General features: G+C 41.9%; 1 protein-coding gene and 1 pseudogene across 6 annotated transcripts in view; one reads left to right on the plus strand and one right to left on the minus strand.

The window, feature by feature from the left end:
• Nucleotides 1–18,549, minus strand: part of NCKAP5 (NCK associated protein 5) — a 1,063,262-nt gene that overhangs the window by 183,677 nt on the left and 861,036 nt on the right. For all 5 annotated transcript variants that reach the window (XM_081241961.1, XM_081241963.1, XM_081241960.1 and 2 more), the window contains exons 8-9: nt 16,438–16,506; nt 4,120–4,158 (exon numbers count right to left, since the gene is read on the minus strand). In XM_081241961.1, the coding sequence (XP_081098087.1) occupies nt 4,120–4,158; nt 16,438–16,506 (108 nt within the window). The remainder of the gene's footprint in view (nt 1–4,119; nt 4,159–16,437; nt 16,507–18,549) is intronic.
• On the plus strand, nt 11,007–12,276 carry LOC308621923 (ribonucleoside-diphosphate reductase subunit M2-like; annotated as a pseudogene). Its single transcript has one exon. The product of its transcript is annotated as a ribonucleoside-diphosphate reductase subunit M2-like (transcript).

An 18,549-nucleotide genomic window follows, 5' to 3' on the forward strand; every position in this document is an offset into this window, starting at 1 on the left:
ACTAAGGTCCCTGGCAGTTGGGAAATTCTGGGGTCCAAAATAAGACTGATTCTGAGAAAGCTTGATTTGGAGAAAGCTCCAAATTTACAGTCACTTTTGACTCCACGCATGTCAGATCCTGGACGTCTTTGCTAGTGAGGACTGGCGATGCTTCCAGAAGTTTTAAGACATCTACTGGCTTCCTTGCCCTTTTGTTTTATTTCCTGCAATCGTATGTAACTAATCTTTGGGTTTCAACCCATCTGTTGATTTTTATAGCATCTCTTCTGGTATGCCAGAAAAATACCTTTTTGGTTGCCCAGGGAGCAGGATATGAAGTCATGGCAGATTTGCCTTCGTGTCATAACAAATGATATAGTCCAAATTTGTACCGAATGGTACAAAGGGTTAAGGCCGTGGAGTGGAGTGCAGTAACCCTAGTTAACATACGGGCTTTGGCACTTCTAGCAATTGGAACTATGGGAAATTTATTTTCGTAGTCATACCTCACAAGATGGGCAGTGAAAATAAAACAATTCAGTGCATTTAAAATGCTGGACGTGGGGTCTGACTCCTTGCAAGTGCTAAGTAAATATAAACAGACTCTCTTCAAGGAAACCAGATCCTACCCACACCATTGCTACACAAGTGGACCCAGACGGCCTGACCACACCTCCTACAAGGGAAATATGTAGGAGTTGGGAGTTCTTTTAGCTTCAAGCTACAAAATTGTGTTCTGCTGCTATCTGGTTGGCTGTATTGCTAGATTCCGCCATACAAGGGCCTTAATCCATGTTGGCAAATTAAAAAACACCATGAATATTTGGTGATTCTAAAGAACATGAAGGTAAGGCTGAGGTTGTTGATATGCTGGAAAATAACTCCAGGGAAAAATGCTTTTCTTCCATGTTTGGTGTTAGTGGCAAAAAAGAAAAGAAAAAAAAAAAAGAACCTAGGAGAGTAACATTTTCAGTGAGTGTAATTGTCTTAATGAAGATAAAATATATTTCAGACAAAAATATGAGTTTAGCTCAGGTTATTGATTTCACTTGCACTTATAGACTTGGACCTATGATTTGGAGGCATAAGTGGAAGTGAGCTGGGTTTAATACTGTCATTTTAGCATTATTGATGTAAAGGAGGGACAGTCAGCTCTCTTAAGAGAACTCGCGGATTTTTGAGATAAATTGAATTACTTGACTAGGACATGATATGTACATTTAACAGAAGCTGCTAAATTCATGGAAATAATTTTTTTTCTACCAGTATTTGGAAAGGAAATACACTCTGTGACTTCAAGATGCTTATCGGAGCCAATTCCTGGTATGCCAGAAAAATACCTTTTTGGTTGCCTAAGGAGGAGGATATGAAGTCATGGCAGATTTGCCTTTGTGTCATAACAAATGATACAGTCCAAAACTGTATGGTTATGACTATAATTTTACCTCAAGGATTTTATGTGTGTGTGTGACTTGGATAAATCACTCAAGATTTCTGTTTTTTACTCTGTGCCAGCTTCATCCCTCTTTAGAATTAGGTTTCTCATCTGCTTTTGGAGCACATTTTATTTCCTATATTGTGCTCTTAATTAAAAAGAAATTTTTGTCTTTTTGTAGCAATTCTACAGTCTCTAGAAAAACTGGGAAGTGCATGTTTCTGCAGAATATGATTCTTTTGGAATCTCTGAAAGCCCAGGCATCTTTGCCTGCTTCCACAGTATCCCTGAGGTAGGCTATCTCACAGTAGCACATCTTTTTGTGTCTTACTGCTTCACTGTACCAAGGCAGATTTATCTGTTTACTAGTTACTACTTGAATTTGTGTAGCTATTTTTTGTGGCTGACCTGAAAGGTCCCATTTTCCTTTATATCGTACCAGACAGCTTTCTTGTCTCTTTCCTGAGGCACCATTAAAAAAGACAGGCACGAGAAGTCTTTCAACAGTTACACACAGAGCTGCAACAGTGCCCCGTCGTTCCTTAGGTTTGTAATTAAATGAGTGTCGAGTTTCCAACAGGAGGAAAGCAGTTGAGAAATTAAAGCCTTTGAAAGAGAAAAGGCATTCAAATACGTTGTGACAGAAATCAGGAATTGCCCTTCAACATCTATTTCGACCCTTCTACAATAAGGTGACAATCAATTTTCAGCTGGGCACATACCCAGAATAAAGACTCCCCTGTCAGCTTCCTTAGGTGTGGATGTGTGATTAAGTTCTGTTCATGGAGATGTAAGTAGGGAGGTGTGAAAACTTTTGGACATTTCTCTTAAAAGACAGCTGGTGTGTGTCTTTTAGCCTCTTCGTTTTCTTTGGCTTTCATTTCTTCCCGATGGCTGAAATGTGGATGTGATCACTGGAGCTAGAGCAGCCATTTTGGACAATGAGGGAACCCTGGAAATGAAGGCCACATCCTGCAGACTAGTAAGATGGAAGCCTGGATGCCAGGAACCCTATCAACTTTATAGAGCAGAGTCATCACACCGGTCATGGACTGCCCACCTATAGATTTAGATCTGATAAATAAATAACTGATTTTATTTTATTTTATCTGATTTAAGACACCATTATTTTGGATCTCTGTTACTCACAATGGAACCTAATTCTAACCTAATAAATGTGCTCAAATCTCTCTATTTATGTAATGTTAATGTAAAATCTGAACCAGTGAAAATCATTTGTAGCAGGAAGCATGATATTTTGACAGAAGTAGTTGGGGGAGAGAATCTAGCAAAAATATTATTCTAATGCCTCTATAGTATACATTTAAAATAATATTTATTTAAGTGCCTTTATGAGAAGTAGTCAACCCCTAATAAAACTGTTTTCAATTAAAAAATATCAAAATGGGGGGCTTCCCTGGTGGCGCAGTGGTTGAGAGTCCGCCTGCCGATGCAGAGGACACGGGTTCGTGCCCCTGTCCAGGAAGATCCCATGTGCTGCGGAGCGGCTGGGCCCGTGAGCCATGGCCTCTGAGCCTGCGCGTCCGGAGCCTGTGCTCCGCAACGGGAGAGGCCACAACAGTGAGAGGCGTACGCGGGTACCACACACACACAAAAAAATCAAAATGTCATAAATGATTTTGCTCTCCTTAGCCACATCCTCCTGAACACGCCACATGATCTAAGATTTTCTTTTAAAGAGGAAATCTATCTCACAGAGAGGTAACTCAGAATAAAAAAATTTGAAGGAATCAGAATTTAGCCTCTCAGACACATCATGGAAGGAGATGCAAAAGGTTCAGTAAAATCCACCAAACCTGCCAAATTTGGGCAACTACCTGCATTTACCCACCCTGCCCCAATAACATGATCTGAAGGCAGAATAAGAAGATGACAAAGGAGAAGGCACAGAAATTTCAGGCTGAGAAATCACCATTTGTTGTTTTCCCTAACTTTATGAGGAGTAATTGACACATATAATTGTATATATTTAAAGTGTAAAACATGTAAAACATGATAATTTGATATACATTACATGGTAGAATGATTACCAAGATCAAAATTATTAACACATCCTCACGTCACATAGTTAATTCTCTTTTTTTATTTTGTGATAAGAAGGCTTAAGATCTACTCTCAGCAACTTTCAGGTATACCACCATTTATTTTATCTTTACCACAAACCTGTTCCTGGGGGAACAACTCTGTATGTTCCGTTTTATAGGACGACCACAGCAATTCTGGGAGGTAGACATTGTTGTCCCTATTTTACGGAAGAGGAATTAAGGTCCAGAGAAGTTAAATAAACTTCCTAACCTCAAAGATCTCTTGCTGAATTTTAGGCCTCTGTTAATGCGGCCCATCGCAGGCTATTCATTTTATAGGCGTCAGAGGAATCCATCAACTTATTTAATGTTTGAATTTACTAAACAAAAATGATAGGTTTGCTACTCATCTGGGTGGGCCCACGGAAATCTTTCATCTTCAAAAGGCTTTCTATTACTTTCCCAAGAGTTTAAATTTTATGAATCTATTGGTCATTGATGTTACTGCATATGCCATCTAAAATGCACACAATTTTAACCTAAGTGAATAAATAGAAAAGTATTGCAGCTATCAATCATAGTTTCTGTTAGTTTGACAATGTGAGTTCCAATCTATTCACATAAGTACTTGGAAAATAATAAAGCCAGAAAGTGACCTACCTTTTGAGTGAGCAGAGCTTGCACAACTTGGTTGGCTACCTTTAAAAAATAAAGAAAAGAGTTGCTGTTTATAATAATGAGACTTTATATGCATGGACTCTAATTTAATCAGTAAGTTTCCCACAGCTTACTATAGCTAATTAGCTCCTTATTTTCCTCTTTCCTCTAGCTCCAGAGAACCTGATTCTTTTCATAATAAGTCTTTCCTTCTAGGTAATACTTCGCTTTTTCCAAAGGTGACCTTGTTGCTAATTAAGATGGTTAGGCTGGAAAGATCATTCATACCTTGACTCTCACATTTCCATATTTAGAAAAGTAATATCCTTTCATATGTAAAGTACTTTAAGAAGGCTAAAAAATGATACAGGGTAAAACACGATCCTAATTATCTGTATACAGTTTCTACACTGCTGATTTACAATGTCCTTTGCCTCTCCTTCCTATTCTTCTGCTGTGTGACTATTTCACTGCTTAAAATTACTTGCAACAGGGGTAGCTGGAATGGTGGAGAATAGGGGCAACTCATTATTTCCTATACGCTCTGCTTTCCTACTCCACATTTTCTTTTACGCCATCCTCTTGTCATTGTTTCCTGTGATAGAGTCTGATAGTTGTTTACTCTATCCCCCATTTGCCCCTTCCTCCTAAGTCACAAACCCTGATTTTTTGGCTGCACACATCCAAATACATTTCCCTGCCTCCCTTGTCACTGTGTGACAAACTTCTGGCCAATGAGTTATTAGCAGTCTATTTTCTTGGACTTATAGGCAGTTTCTTATAAAAAAGGGAGCTCATCCTTCTTTCTTTTCCTAGCTGGGATATGAAAGTGATGGCTGGAGCTTCAGCAGCCACCTTGACAATGGAAGTCACATATTAAGTATTTGGGGGCAGAAAAATAGGATGAGCCTGGTCCTGATGATGCATAGGGCTGCACTGTCTACCTCTGAACTGGTATATGAGAGAGAAATAAAATAGGCACTGTTATGTTGAGTTTCTTCTAATATACAACCAAATATAACTGTCACTAATATATTACTAGAACCCTCATTTTCTTCAGGTATCAGGCAACTTGTGACAGTAGGAGAAGCTGGGCCCCTCTCAGCCCAAGGAGGTGAATCTTGATTAATCTAAGCCAGTGTTGGTTATTCCAGTTCCTTTCAGCGACTGGCTTAGGAGTGGGCACGTGACACAATTCCAGTTAACGGCCATGTGAAAAACCAATAACAGGTCCATGATATTTCAAGAATCTGGCATTTTCTCCAGATAACCATTCATCATTTCTACATGTATTTACACTAAGATTTCTTTTTCACCTGCAGGTTTCAAAAACACTTCACAAAGAGTCACTAAACTTCACCACAACCTTGAAATTATGTACCCATATGTATGGCTAATATTGATAAAATTACGGTAGATAGGTGAATTATGTGGAATTTTTTAGTCAATACATACATGAACTATAAACATTTAGTGTGACAACTGAAACTGATAGCATTAAAGACCAAGTCAGGATATTTAAATATCTTAAATATAAGGTATTTCTGTTCATTCATTTATTCAATATAAATTTGCAGAGTATCCATGATTGGGATGTGTTCTTTCATTTCAAAGAGAACACAGCTGGTAGGAGGTTGGCAAGAACACAATTATAAGTGTGATAATCATGTAATCATGTAATCATATTGGTAATTCTCACATTCAACCGAAGGCGAAGGACCACACTTTTATCTTCTCTTTCTCTTGATAACAAATGTATTTTTGATGATGCTAAACTGTGTGTGCTCATTTCTCTGTCTAGTATAGGGGAACAGATTATGGTAAAAAATGTTTTCATGGGGCTTAATTGTTTCTTAACTCAATATTGACGAAATAGCATATCCTTAATGACAGTGAGCCACCAGTAAGCCTCACTGAAAATTAAAATACAGGCTGCAATCAACTTGCGGTTAGCAGACATTTACACCACAAGCAGTAAATGACTAGAATCAGATTACCTATAATTGGCTCATGGAACTGTATGCACAAGAAGGATTTTTTTCCCTATCAGAATCCTTTTCAAATTTATATTGTTGACATTAAGTAAAAAAGAAAGGCCTTTCTTTGAAACTAACTACAGTTTTGAAGGAAAAGTATTCTTAGGTATTTTGCTTTTTAGTCCAGCCCAAGTTAAAGAAGCATATCTAAGAACTATCATAGTCCAAAATAAATCGCACTTTCCATAACTGGTACCATTACTTTTTCCTTTATTACTTTATTTATACATGATCACAATGGTGATAAATGTTATTCGGCTGACATAAATTGACCAATAGCATAATCTTGAAAATCTTTCAGTTTTTAAATGTTCATTTCAATTTGTAACTGCGAATTTAAAGTCAAACTATATACCATCTATTTTATTCTTGCAAATTAAAAAAAAACCAACAACAGAAGAATTGAACTATTCATGCTGCTTAAATCAGGAACAATGTACCAAACTTAATTTATACCATAAATAATTTAATTCTTTTGGATAGCAAACTTTGGATTTGATTTACATTCTCATAAAACTGCCTAATATCAATATTTTCTTTTCTTCCTCCAAACTGGTCCCTCACTTAAACCAGTCTGTGCACAGTGGTTGCATAAAATAGCTCTCTGCATGATTTAACAGGCGTCATAAATGAATACCTTATCTGTAAGAGCCTGCAGGAGTAAATATGTTATATCTTTGCAATCCAATATGTTTGCCCTATAGGCTTATAGACTCTATCTCTGACACAGTTCCTTTTGGCACGTACTTTGGACAATTGTTTGCTCTTCCTGAAAACTGAACAAAGATATATGAATGCATTGTTTCTTTACCTACTGACATGGGGTTCTATTACCCAGAAGGGCTCACAGGTTCCTTGCAGAAAAGCAGGCAGGTGATACACACGCTTTCCTTGGTTCTGTCTACAAAGATAGTTTCCTGGGTTTTGTTACTACTACTTTTTTTTTTTTTTTTTTTTTTTTTTTTTGCGGTACGCGGGCCTCTCACTGTTGTGGTCTCTCCCGCCGCAGAGCACAGGCTCCAGACACACAGGCTCAGCGGCCATGGCTCACAGGCCCAGCCGCCCCGCGGCATGTGGGATCCTCCCGGACGGGGGCACGAACCCTCGTCCCCTGCATCGGCAGGCGGACTCTCAACCACTGCGCCAGCAGGGAAGCCCGTTACTACTTTTAACAGCTCAGGTTCCCCGATGCAGCAACAGAACAACTGTGTGGAGCTTGTGCCTGCAAACCTCTAACAGGTTCACAAGATGATCCCTGGAATGGGCCCCTGCCCTCATCGTAGCATCCTGCCCTTAGCACTCGGGTTGCAAATAATCACACTCGGGCAGGCCCAGCTAATGAGAACAAACACCTTCTAGTGTCAGCTGACAGCTTTCCTCTCCAAAGAAAGTAAAAAGACCAGCTGGGCTGGGCCATGGGGACCTGAGACACACTGAGCAAAGGTGACGGTCGGTCCTTAAGCCCCTGGCTTGTTTGACCACCTCCCTTGGGCTCTTTGTGGAAACCTCCCTCTTTGCATCTAGGAGAGGAGCAGGGGTGTGGGCAGCGGGCGAGGAGGGCGGGAGGAACAGCCGCCAGGTACACCTCTCCTCTCCTCTCCGTAGGAACTCTCTCAGACGAGCCAGCTCCCCTGACACTTGGCTCATCTGTGACCCACACACATCTTTGTTCTTCTTCCCTGTCAGATGTAGAGGGATCTGGGTGGGGTGGCGGGGGTGGGGAGGGCAGAGAGAGGAGAATCAGGGCTGCAGAGTTGTCTGTTACTTTATTGCCGAACGGTCCCTGAGGCTGAATGAGTTTATTCCGGAGGGAGCCAATTCTCACCACATCCTGAAGAGTGTCGGGGATGGGGTCCAGGGCGGGGGCGCGTAAGGTACTCAGCGGGCACCATGCTTAACTGGCGGTCCTGCTCTCCCCCTTTTATGTGCTCCTTTATCATGCCAAGCCACTGTCATGTCAGCAAGGTAATGCAAAAACCTGGTCGCTAAAGCACGCCTTTTGGGAAATGTGCTTCGGGGACGTCGTCTCTGCTTCTGAGCTTGGTTTATTGTAGGAAGGCAGCTGGGGGCAGGTGGGAAGAGCACCGGGGCAGAGTCACAAAAAAGACCTGGGTTCAAATACTGCCTGTATGTTGGTCACTGTTATGTATGGGGGTGGGGAAGCAACCTGATTTCTCTCAGCTGTCAAGCAGGGGAACTGTCTGCCTCTAAAATTGTGAATAAAAGCATGAGATGATAGACATCATCAGAGAAACCACCTTGGGCAGTACCTGATCAAAAGGAGTCGCCCCAAAAATGTTAAATCTGAATCCAATCATTCAAACTTCAGAAACTAAAACACATTTTCAGGTAAGCAGCTAAGGGAGGGTGGTTTAAGAAGGGCTTTTATTTGTAAAGGGATGAAGTGTGTATGTGTGTGTGTAAAATGCATGTATAAATAAAAATCACTAAGCACCTATATTATTTATTTACTCTGTGAAAAAAAATCCTGCAAGACCCTGGGAGAGGGGGAGATTTATATATGGGATTCCAGTGAAAACTAATTTGGAAATTAATTTGCTGTGCATAATTTCCATCTGTTCATTTAGTTATTCAACAAATATGCATTAAGTGACCTAGTCTGGGCCAAGAATTGTGCTGGATCTTGGAGAGATAATGCTAACGAGAACACAGGGGCTGCCTGTGGTGATCAGAGTCTAGAGCAGGTACAAGAAGTAGATCATCTGTTGATTTTATGATCCATTCATGAAATGAACATGAAATGGACATCTGAAGCATGTGAGAGCCATAAGCAGGATCATCTTCCATCGACATTTATCAAGATATTGATTTTGAAGATGACTTAGGTTCCCAGATGTGGGCTATACAATGACAATATCTGATAATGATTCCACAATCCAGTCTTGCTGTATAGCAGAGGAACCAGAAAGAAAAGGAAGAACTGTTTTTAACCTGCTTCTACCTTTAGTTAGCCTTGGTTTAAAAGAAATTCTGATGCTTTTTTCTTTTTTTTCTGAACTACACCCAGAGGTCTGCTTTTCCCTGCCCCTGTGCTCTGAAGTGTAGAGCACGGAGAAGTCAGAGAAGAACTCAAATACTACAGCACCCTGGCTGCCTACGAACCCCGGTCCAACTCGGATGGCCTGATGGGGAGGCAGGTCCAACTTCTGTGTGCAAAAGCTTTGCCTGGGAAATTCGTTCCAATTGCCAATTTCCTCACCCTACATTCTGCTTAAGAGTAGCTGAGTGAGGTCAGAGAATCAAATTTTTAGCAATCGAGACACATCTTTCTGATGCAGAAGGGGTTCAGAAACACACTCTGAGAAGCACTGGGATAGGGTGTATTTTTTGCTCAGACACTGTTAAGGAATTGGAAATAACTCAATTTCCACATGGGTCCACATGGGTCTCCTATCATCACAACCAGTTTGGTGGAGCTTTCATCCTCTTACGGATGCTTTCTGAAAATGCCCTCTAAAGCACACATTCAGAGACATAAGGCTAATGGTTCTTCATGTTGGCTGAATGTTATAAGCCCCTGGAGTGCTTTTAAAAATTTGAATACCCAGGCTCCACTCTAGAGCAGAATCAGATCAGATCAGAATCTCTGAGGGGCGCCGGCAGCCAGTGGTTCCTTTAAAGCCCCCCAGGTTAAGTGCATGTGCCAATAAGAGTGAGGACCACTCACCTTTCTAGATCTCAGACTTCACCTGCTCCAGCTCTCTCTCCTAAAGATGCCCTATCAGTTCTGCCTCCTTCACCGCCTGCCCGCCTGCCCACTGCTCCGCCTGCCCTTTGGTGACTGTGCTGTATGTTCTCCCAGACCCAGCGTAGCCAGTTTCCTCTGTGAGTTTCCCTCACCTCCTTCCTCTGGGATTAACCACGTCCCTCACTTCTCCTGCTAGGCTGGGGGTACCTTGAGATCCCAGGGCCTGGGCGAGGTTGATATCCCATGAAGGTTTGGAGGATACAGCTGAATCCATCTAAAAGCAAGGCAGCGGTTTGAGGAGATGGTATGTGTCATTATCTTCTCTACTTGAGAATAAGTTGGTCTTAAAGGAACTGGCCAAAGTGACACTGAGAATAAAAAGCGCTTCGCTGCTTGCCAGCAAGCTGTCAAACAGCTGGACAAAGAAGCTAGATACAAACATGAAAACCTCCAATGCCACCCTACCCTCCAGAAAACCAAGACTGGTCCTTGGTTTTGCTTTGTATTGCAAGGCAAGGAGATGAGAGGTTGGGTGGCAGTAGAAGTGGTGGTGAAGTGGCAATGTGTGTGCATGCATTTGTGTGTGTGTAACTATGGATGTGTGTCTGTTCCTTCTGAATAAACACACCCTTTTATTAGAACACACAGAGGGAGTCTCTGACTCCCAAGTGCTTTCCCCAAATCCTCAATACGTTCTTCATTTCCCAGAAAATAACAAAAGGGATTGAAGAACACTTCAAATTTACATTTTATCCACCTGTGTATGTTTTATGAAACCCATTAGCAAGGAAATAACTTACATGAGGCCTTATCTTGTTAGTTTGTCTAATTAGTATAAAAAGCCTTGAAAAGAATTTCCAGTTGGCATTATTACTACATTCAACTACCCCTTTGAGAGCGTTCTCTTACAATGCATGGAAATGGATTGTCTACCCTCATGCAATTAGTTACAAAACAAGAGGCATGTGTAATCAGGGGCCGGGATTCATGAATACAGAACATTTGTGCTGCTCACAGGTGGTTCTTTATTGCAGATCCCCTCTTTGGCAACAGTTAAACTTCTGCACTTAAGGACGGAGGGCCCAGGACCTACACGCAGCCCCACCTGGCATCCCGCGACCTGCACGCAGCCCCACTTGGCGTCCCGCCCGCCCCCGTCGCTGGCCCGCAGCAGCAGCATCTCCTCCAGCTCTCGCCTATGAAGGGGCTCAGCCTGGCGGACAAGGAGGACACTCTCCCGTCCCTCAGCGGGACCCTCGTGCTGGCCAGCAAGACCGCGAGGAGCATCTGCCAGGAGCCCGCCGAGCCGAACCCTAAGCTATCTGCCCCCAGGGTGGAGGATGAACCACTCTTCTGAAAGAAACCCCCCGCTGCTTTGTCGTCTTTCCTATCGAATACCATGATACTTGGCAGATGTATAAGAAAGCGGAGGTTTCCTTCTGGACAGCTGAGGAGGTGGACCTTTCCAAGGACTTTCAGCACCGGGAAGCCCTGAAGCCTGAGGAGAGATGTTTCACTTCGCATGTTCTGGCTTTCTCTGCAGCAAGGATGGCACAGTAAATGAAAGCTTGGTGGAGTGGCTTAGCCAAGAAGTTCAGATTATGGAAGCCCGTTATTTCTACGGCTTCCAAATTGCCATGGAAAACATACTTTCTGAAATGTATAGTCTCCTCATTGACCCTTACATTAAAGATTCCAAAGAAAGGGAATTTCTCTTCAACGCCACTGAGACAACGCCTTGTGTAAAGAAGAAGGCAGACTGGGCCTTGCGCTGGATCGAGGACAAAGAGGCTACGTACGGAGAACGTGTCGTAGCCTTTGCCGCAGTGGAAGGAATCTTCTTTTCGGGTTCTTTTGCATCGATATTCTGGCTCAAGAAATGAGGACTGATGGCCGGCCTCACATGTTCCAATGAACTTATTAGCAGAGACGAGGGTTTACACTGTGACTTTGCCTGCCTGATGTTCAAACACCTGCTACACAAACCTTCGGAGCAGAGGGTCAAAGAAATAATCGTCGATGCAGTTAGGCTAGAACAGGAGTTCCTCACGGAGGCCCCGACAGTGAAGCTCGTTGGGATGAACTGCGCTTTGATGAAGCAGTACATCGAACTCATGGCAGACAGACTTATGCTGGAGCTGGGTTTTAGCAAGGTTTTCAGAGTAGAAAATCCATTTGACTTTATGGAGAATATGTCACTGGAAGGGAAGACTAAGTTCTCTGAGAAGAGAGTAGGCAAGTATCAGAGGATGGGAGTGATGTCCAGTCCGACAGAGAATTCCTTTACCTTGGATGCTGACTTCTAAGCGAACTGAAGATGTGCTCTTATTTTGCTGATTTTTCTTTTTTTCCTTCTCATCAAAAGAGAAAAAAAAATCAGCTACTTGAACTGTATTAACCGGCTACACCATAAATTGCCCATAATGGCATCTTTAAAACTGTGTAGCTACCTCAAAATCAATCCTGTTAATGCTAGTGGGGTCACCTAGGTTGAAAGCGTTGACAAGAGCTACTCGGATTCTTATGAAAGATCTTGTCCATGTTTGGCGTTTGCAAGCAGGCTGGCTGTACATGACTTCCCCCTGGCTCTTAACAGCACCTTCCTTGGCCTCAAAGTGTGGGGAGTCAAGCGAGTTTGATCCAGCAGGATTAAACAGTTACTGCCACAAGGCAGTAGGCAGACATCAGACTCACTGCTTCAGATTTTAAAGTTTACTTATGATTTGTATATAAAACTGGCACTTTACACACAAATAAACATAGTTTGTACCGTCGGAGTGAAGGCTTGATTTAACCTAAATTTGTTGGTTTCTACACCAAATACAAAAATATTCTATTTACCACTAATGGAAGCCAATTCAAGATTTACTAGGTGATCAACGTAGGTTAAGCCTGTGTAAACTAAGGGTGTTATTTTGATTCTTTCTTTTCTTTGATGAGTTGAAGAGCTTTTTAACTCAATCCTATGCATACTTAGGTATCAGTATCAGCCAGGTGGTGCCACACAGAACACGGGTTGGTTTTGTGTTCTGTAGCCCACGTCGAGTATTGCGAGATAAGAGATGTGGAGGAAGGAGACTCTTAACTTAGGTCATTAGGAACTGAAGTGTGATCCGGACTCACCATGGGTAACCTGGGTGTGCATGAGGGGTGGTATCATTTAATTTCTCAAATTGTATGTTCCCCAACTTCAAGTTAGTAGGAAAGATCCTTGAAGAGTCTTAGCTGGGATCCAAGATATTAACTTTGTCAATTGGTTTTCAAATCATCCCTGAATGAAAGGACCCACGTAAGATCTTTCTCCTATTAAGTGGTAAAACCAGGACTGAAACTGCTTCTCCGAGAAGTTCAGTGTTTATTCTGATTTTGTTTAATTTGTGTGTAAGCAGGTACTGGTGACTTAACCATTTGTACTTTAAAGTTAGAAAGTTGTTCTACTATATGTTTTTTTATATTATATCTGTAGTTCATACTTTGAAATAATTACCCAGTATTATTTTGTAGTTCATAATTGATTTGAGTAGATATTGCTCAGTGCAATTACTCCTAGGATTCCTTAAATGTGAGCATCATCTGCTGGATTCTTAAACTTCAGTAGAAAGCTGGTGTTATGTGAATAATTAATACATGTTCCACTCAAATATTAATTTCAGAAGTATAAACTTAACAGATATATTTAATAGGGCTAGTTTGAATCAATCCACCTTTATGTTCCCTCCCCCCCTCCAAAAAAGATGTTACATGGAAGGTAATGCATGACACAAACCGATCCTTTCGCCATGTTTGTTAACACATTGTGTTGTGTGTTGGCTGACCACTGGCCTGTTCTACTGTCAGTTTTCTTCATTTATTGTATTAATATAAATGGCAAAATAGTCAATTAAAAAACTTCTGTAATATGGGACCCTTTTCTACCTTTTAAGTTATTGTTATAAAGTTAATCCAGATTATATGGTCCTTACACTTGCGCGACACAAAAATAAACACTTCGCTTGGTGTTGTCAGGTACAGGTGGCAGTTGGAAGCAGATTTTAGGATTCTACCTCCCATTAGCTGTGTGATGCAAGCATTAGCTTCTGCCAACTAGGATTCATTTTTTTAATCTGTTAAAAGGAAACAGACTTTGTCTAAATCATTTCAAAGTCCTAATATTGAGTACTGCACAAGTGATCAATGATTTAAATAAAATCGTTCTCATGTCAAAAAAAAGAACAACAAAAAAGTACAGTGGGATTCTCCCTCTGAAAATTCTGTGTTCAGTGGAAACTTTATACTAAATGATTTTGTGGGTGAAAACTTTGGTTTCACCAGACACATGCTAATGAAACCTTCGGAATGCAGGCATAGAGAACATACAGAAAGCAGGCTGTGAATTTCCAGAAAGGAATGCTGGGAGCTTTTTGAGTGATGGGGAGGGATGACTTGTGGGAAAATTGTGACAACTAAGAAGTTTCTGTGGTGTGATTCACATAAATTTGACTTCTGAATGCAGATTAAGTCTCACTGGAAATTTGTGTGCACGAGGTTAAAGTGGAACTTTGCTGATCAATACATATGACCCAAGGGCAATATTTGTTCCTTTAAATATCCTTGGATCTATTTGGTCTTTCTTGCCCTAAACTTTGATTGGACCAAGTGCCTGGGGAACAGGGGTGAGGGGGCTGAACTGGCCTCACTAGACACTGAGTCACCACTCCTCCTTTTATGTCAACTGACTTGAGTGATTCTTTTAACTCTGGACAGTGTAAAGATTATTCAGAGTCCTTTTAAGTCTTGACAGGGCAGAGGAGTGCAAACACCATTTTGCTTGAGTAACTAATATATGTGGCTGGAGATATGAAACAAGTAAAATATTAAATAGCTAAGCAATTTTCTGGGGACATTTTGAGGGTTCTTCAACAAGCAACTGTGAAGCAAAGTGGTCTGTGTTATGAGGATAATGGCTCTTGGTTTGTAGGGCTCAACAGCATCACCTGGAGAGCTTGTTGATCTACAGATCGATCATAGCCAGGCCCACCTCCACTCCCAGAGTCTCTGATTCTCTACAGCTGGGAATGGGGCTTAAGAATGTGCATTTCTAACAAGTTCCCAGATGAGGCTGACGCTGCCAGTCCAGGGATCCCATTTCAAGATCCACTGGCGTAGGAAAATATCCAGCCCAGGTGGAGCCCTGAAGGAAACACCATTTCTAGTTCCAAGGGAGGAGAGTAGTGTATGGTGGAGGTGATGATGCCATAACCGGGATTTGAACCTGTGTCCTTTGTCATTTAACCCATCACCTTCCGGGACAATCAAGGGGGGATTGGGGGAGGGAAGGGGTAGGGAAGTTCAAGAGCGTTTGTATAGTGTATCTGTAGTTCATACTTTGAAATAATTACCCAGTATTAGTTAGTGAAGAGACAAAGACTGAAGATACATTGCTGGTTTCCACTGGTAAGGTAGTAGGACTCGACTGAACGTAATTTTTCTTATTTTCTTAAAATCTCTGTCGGCTATATCATAACAGCTCTTAAACAGAATCTCTTAGAAGAATATGTGCAAGTCTTAGGGTATCGGGCAGATGACTAGAAAAGTCATCCCATCAGATGAGTAACTCCAGGGCTTCCCTGGTGGCGCAGTGGTTGAGAGTCCACCTGCCGATGCAGGGGACACGGGTTCATGCCCCGGTCTGGGAGGATCCCACATGCCACGGAGCGGCTGGGCCCGTGAGCCATGGCCGCTGGGCCTGCGCGTCCGGAGCCTGTGCTCCGCAATAGGAGAGGCCACAACGGTGAGGGGCCCGCGTACCGCAAAAAAAAAAAAAAAAAAAAAAAGAGTAACTCCAATCACCAACCAAGTCCCAGATAAGAGCCTGTCAGAGAGGCCAATGGCCAGTCCAGGCTGGATGATGTAGGAAAGATGGGTGGTACGACCCCTGGCGCCGTGTCAGGGGATGGCTGAGAGGAAAACCAGGGCCCTGCATACCCTTCAGTCTTCCCTCCCCTCTCAGGAACTCTGAGACACCCACCATCTCTGCCTTCATCTCTTCATCATCGTGGAATCACATTTCTCCAGTTCACTCAGGCGTGTGGCCCCGTCTCCGTCCATTCTGCTCAAGTTTGCCTCCTTACTTCCCTTTCTCTTCTTGCCTTGTTCTCAATCCACTGATTTTTTCCCTCTGGCTGCCAACTGTGAACATCGTCCCCACCCACTCTATCAAGGATTTGCTTTTTCAGAAATGGCATCCAATTGGAGGCGATGCAATGTGCCCTGAGGTGGCTTTTCTCATTCACAGGCTGGGATCACACTTACTGGACAGGATGAATTTATCCCACAGTGAAGCATCTCCCAACCTATGCCCCAAGCATATTAAACAATAACCAAGAGGAATTTGCAGATGCCCGTATAAGGATATAGGGAGGGAGGGGGAGGGGACTGACTGACCTTCCTTCTCCACATTCACCATGTTTACAGCCTTCCTTTGAAGGAGAAAATGCTAACGTTCTCTGGAGACCGGTAATAGACACATATTAAGATCTGACATAGGGAATCCTAAATCGTCCAGCCTCTTATCCAGAAGCACCCCGCTCCCCTTACCTCATCAAGACACCTCTCATACTGTTCCCTTTGATTTTCATTTTCCAAAGCCAACGCTGAATTCTCTGCCTGCAGTAGAGATACAAAAATAATACAGATAAATCAATGAAATGTTGTGTTACGTGACAACTTCTTCAGTACAGTTACTAAATATATCTCCTCAGGATCCAAAACACTCTTGTAGAAGAATCCTTGACGAGTCTGCTCTAAGTACTATTATAAATCTCTCAGGGATGACTCCTGTCTTATTGTTCACAAAAAGGCATTAGCATTTAAAGAAATGCAAAACTTGATATTTTGAACAGGTAGAAAATCAAATCATGGCCTGATGCAAGAGAGTTCTGTAAAAAAGATTATAATGTTTACTTCATTCTATGAAAATGTAAATGGAAGAAATGCCTTAATCCACTTCATTAAGACCTGTCACAATTTCACAACCTGGTACTTGTTTAGGTCATGGAAGAGAACCTCAGGTAAATTCGTGAAAGCATAATTCCAAAAGCAAACTAAACATGTTGTGTTCTTGGTTAAGCAATGACTCTTGAACGTGAGACTATAATGAGAAATGTCAGAACTGCACATACTTAAGAGTCCCTCGCCCCTCCCCCTGCCTCTTTAAAAGTACTGCTTTCCTGCTCCTAAGAGCCTTGTAGGTACCTTAATGTTAAATAAGTTACTGTAGGATCCTAGGTTGAATATGGTTACTAGCTTACCAGCAGAATAATAAAGGAACAAAAGTATACAGTATAAGCACATTAGGTTTTAGAAGAAGCATGGAATGGTGGCATGAAAATTGCCCTCTGTGTCTGGTGATCTGGACTCACTTTGGCCACTGCTGGCCCCGGCCTGAATCCTGAACTGTATAAGTTAACCCATCCCATGGCTGCCACAGTGATCACCAGCCCCATCTCCCAAGGAAACCTGGCTCCACCCACCTCTCATGACAGCCCTCCTTGACATTTAGAAGTGGGCGTACAGACCTTTAGATCATTTTTTTTCAAAACTATGGTATGATTTTTAGGAGGTACACAGATTCACATTTTCCCGTTATACTTTCAACTTTTTTGGGGGAAATAATTTCAAACATACAGACGATTTGCAAAAATGGTACAATGAACTGCCGCATACCCTTTCCTTAGATTCACCAATTGTTAACATTTTGCCGCATTTCCCGTATCACTTTCTTTCTCTTTTAATTTCTTTCCTGCAACTTGAGAGTAAGCTCTTTATCCCTAACGACTTCTGTATTTCCCAATAACGAAGACAACCACAGTATAGTTTTCAAAGTCAGGAAATACAGTGTTTATTAATACAGCACCACGATCTGACCTACAGGCCTTATTCCAAATTCATCCATTGTACCAATAATGTCGTTATGGCAAAAGTTTTTCCCAACCTAGAATGCTCTCCAGGATCAGGATCCAATCTTGCATGAATGACAAATCATCTATTTGTCATTCATCCAAGATCGTGTAACTTGGAAGAGCTGTCGTCTATGCTGTTGATCCCTCCCTCCCTCCCTCCGTTTTTTTTTTTTTTTGGAAGAGTAGAGGGCAATTATTTTGCGGAATGTCCCTTAATTTGGGTTTCTTTCAAGTTTCCTCCTGCACACCTGGCAGTAACGGCACAGAAATGATACCGGGTCCTTCTCAGTGCGTCATATCAGAATCGCGTCATGTCCATTTGTCCCATAATTGGACAGGTTAACTTTGATCACTTGGTTAAGGTGGAGTCTTCCAAATCTCTCCACTATAAATTTACTATCTTTCCTTTTAGAATTAATAAGTAAATTGGGGGTAGGTACTTTGAGACTATGAAAATCTCCTATTCCGCATTGAACTTTTATCTACTTATTTTAGCAACCATCAATGAATCTTGCCTGGATCAACAATTACTTCGGTTGAAAATGATGACTTCTACCATTTTTCTACCTACATTTACGAGTCTGCATGATGTCATAAGGAAGTGTTTTTCCTATTTATTTATCAGTATGAATACATGGATTCTTTTATTATTCATAGGGCTATGTCTGTACTCTCAGTATTTATTCTGATGCTCAATTTTCTCAGCTTTGGGAAGGTGAATCTCTTTAAGCTGCGCCCTTTGACATAT

This window comes from Mesoplodon bidens (genome assembly GCF_964165515.1).
Source record: "Mesoplodon bidens genome assembly, chromosome: 8".
Lineage (NCBI taxonomy): Eukaryota > Metazoa > Chordata > Mammalia > Artiodactyla > Ziphiidae > Mesoplodon > Mesoplodon bidens.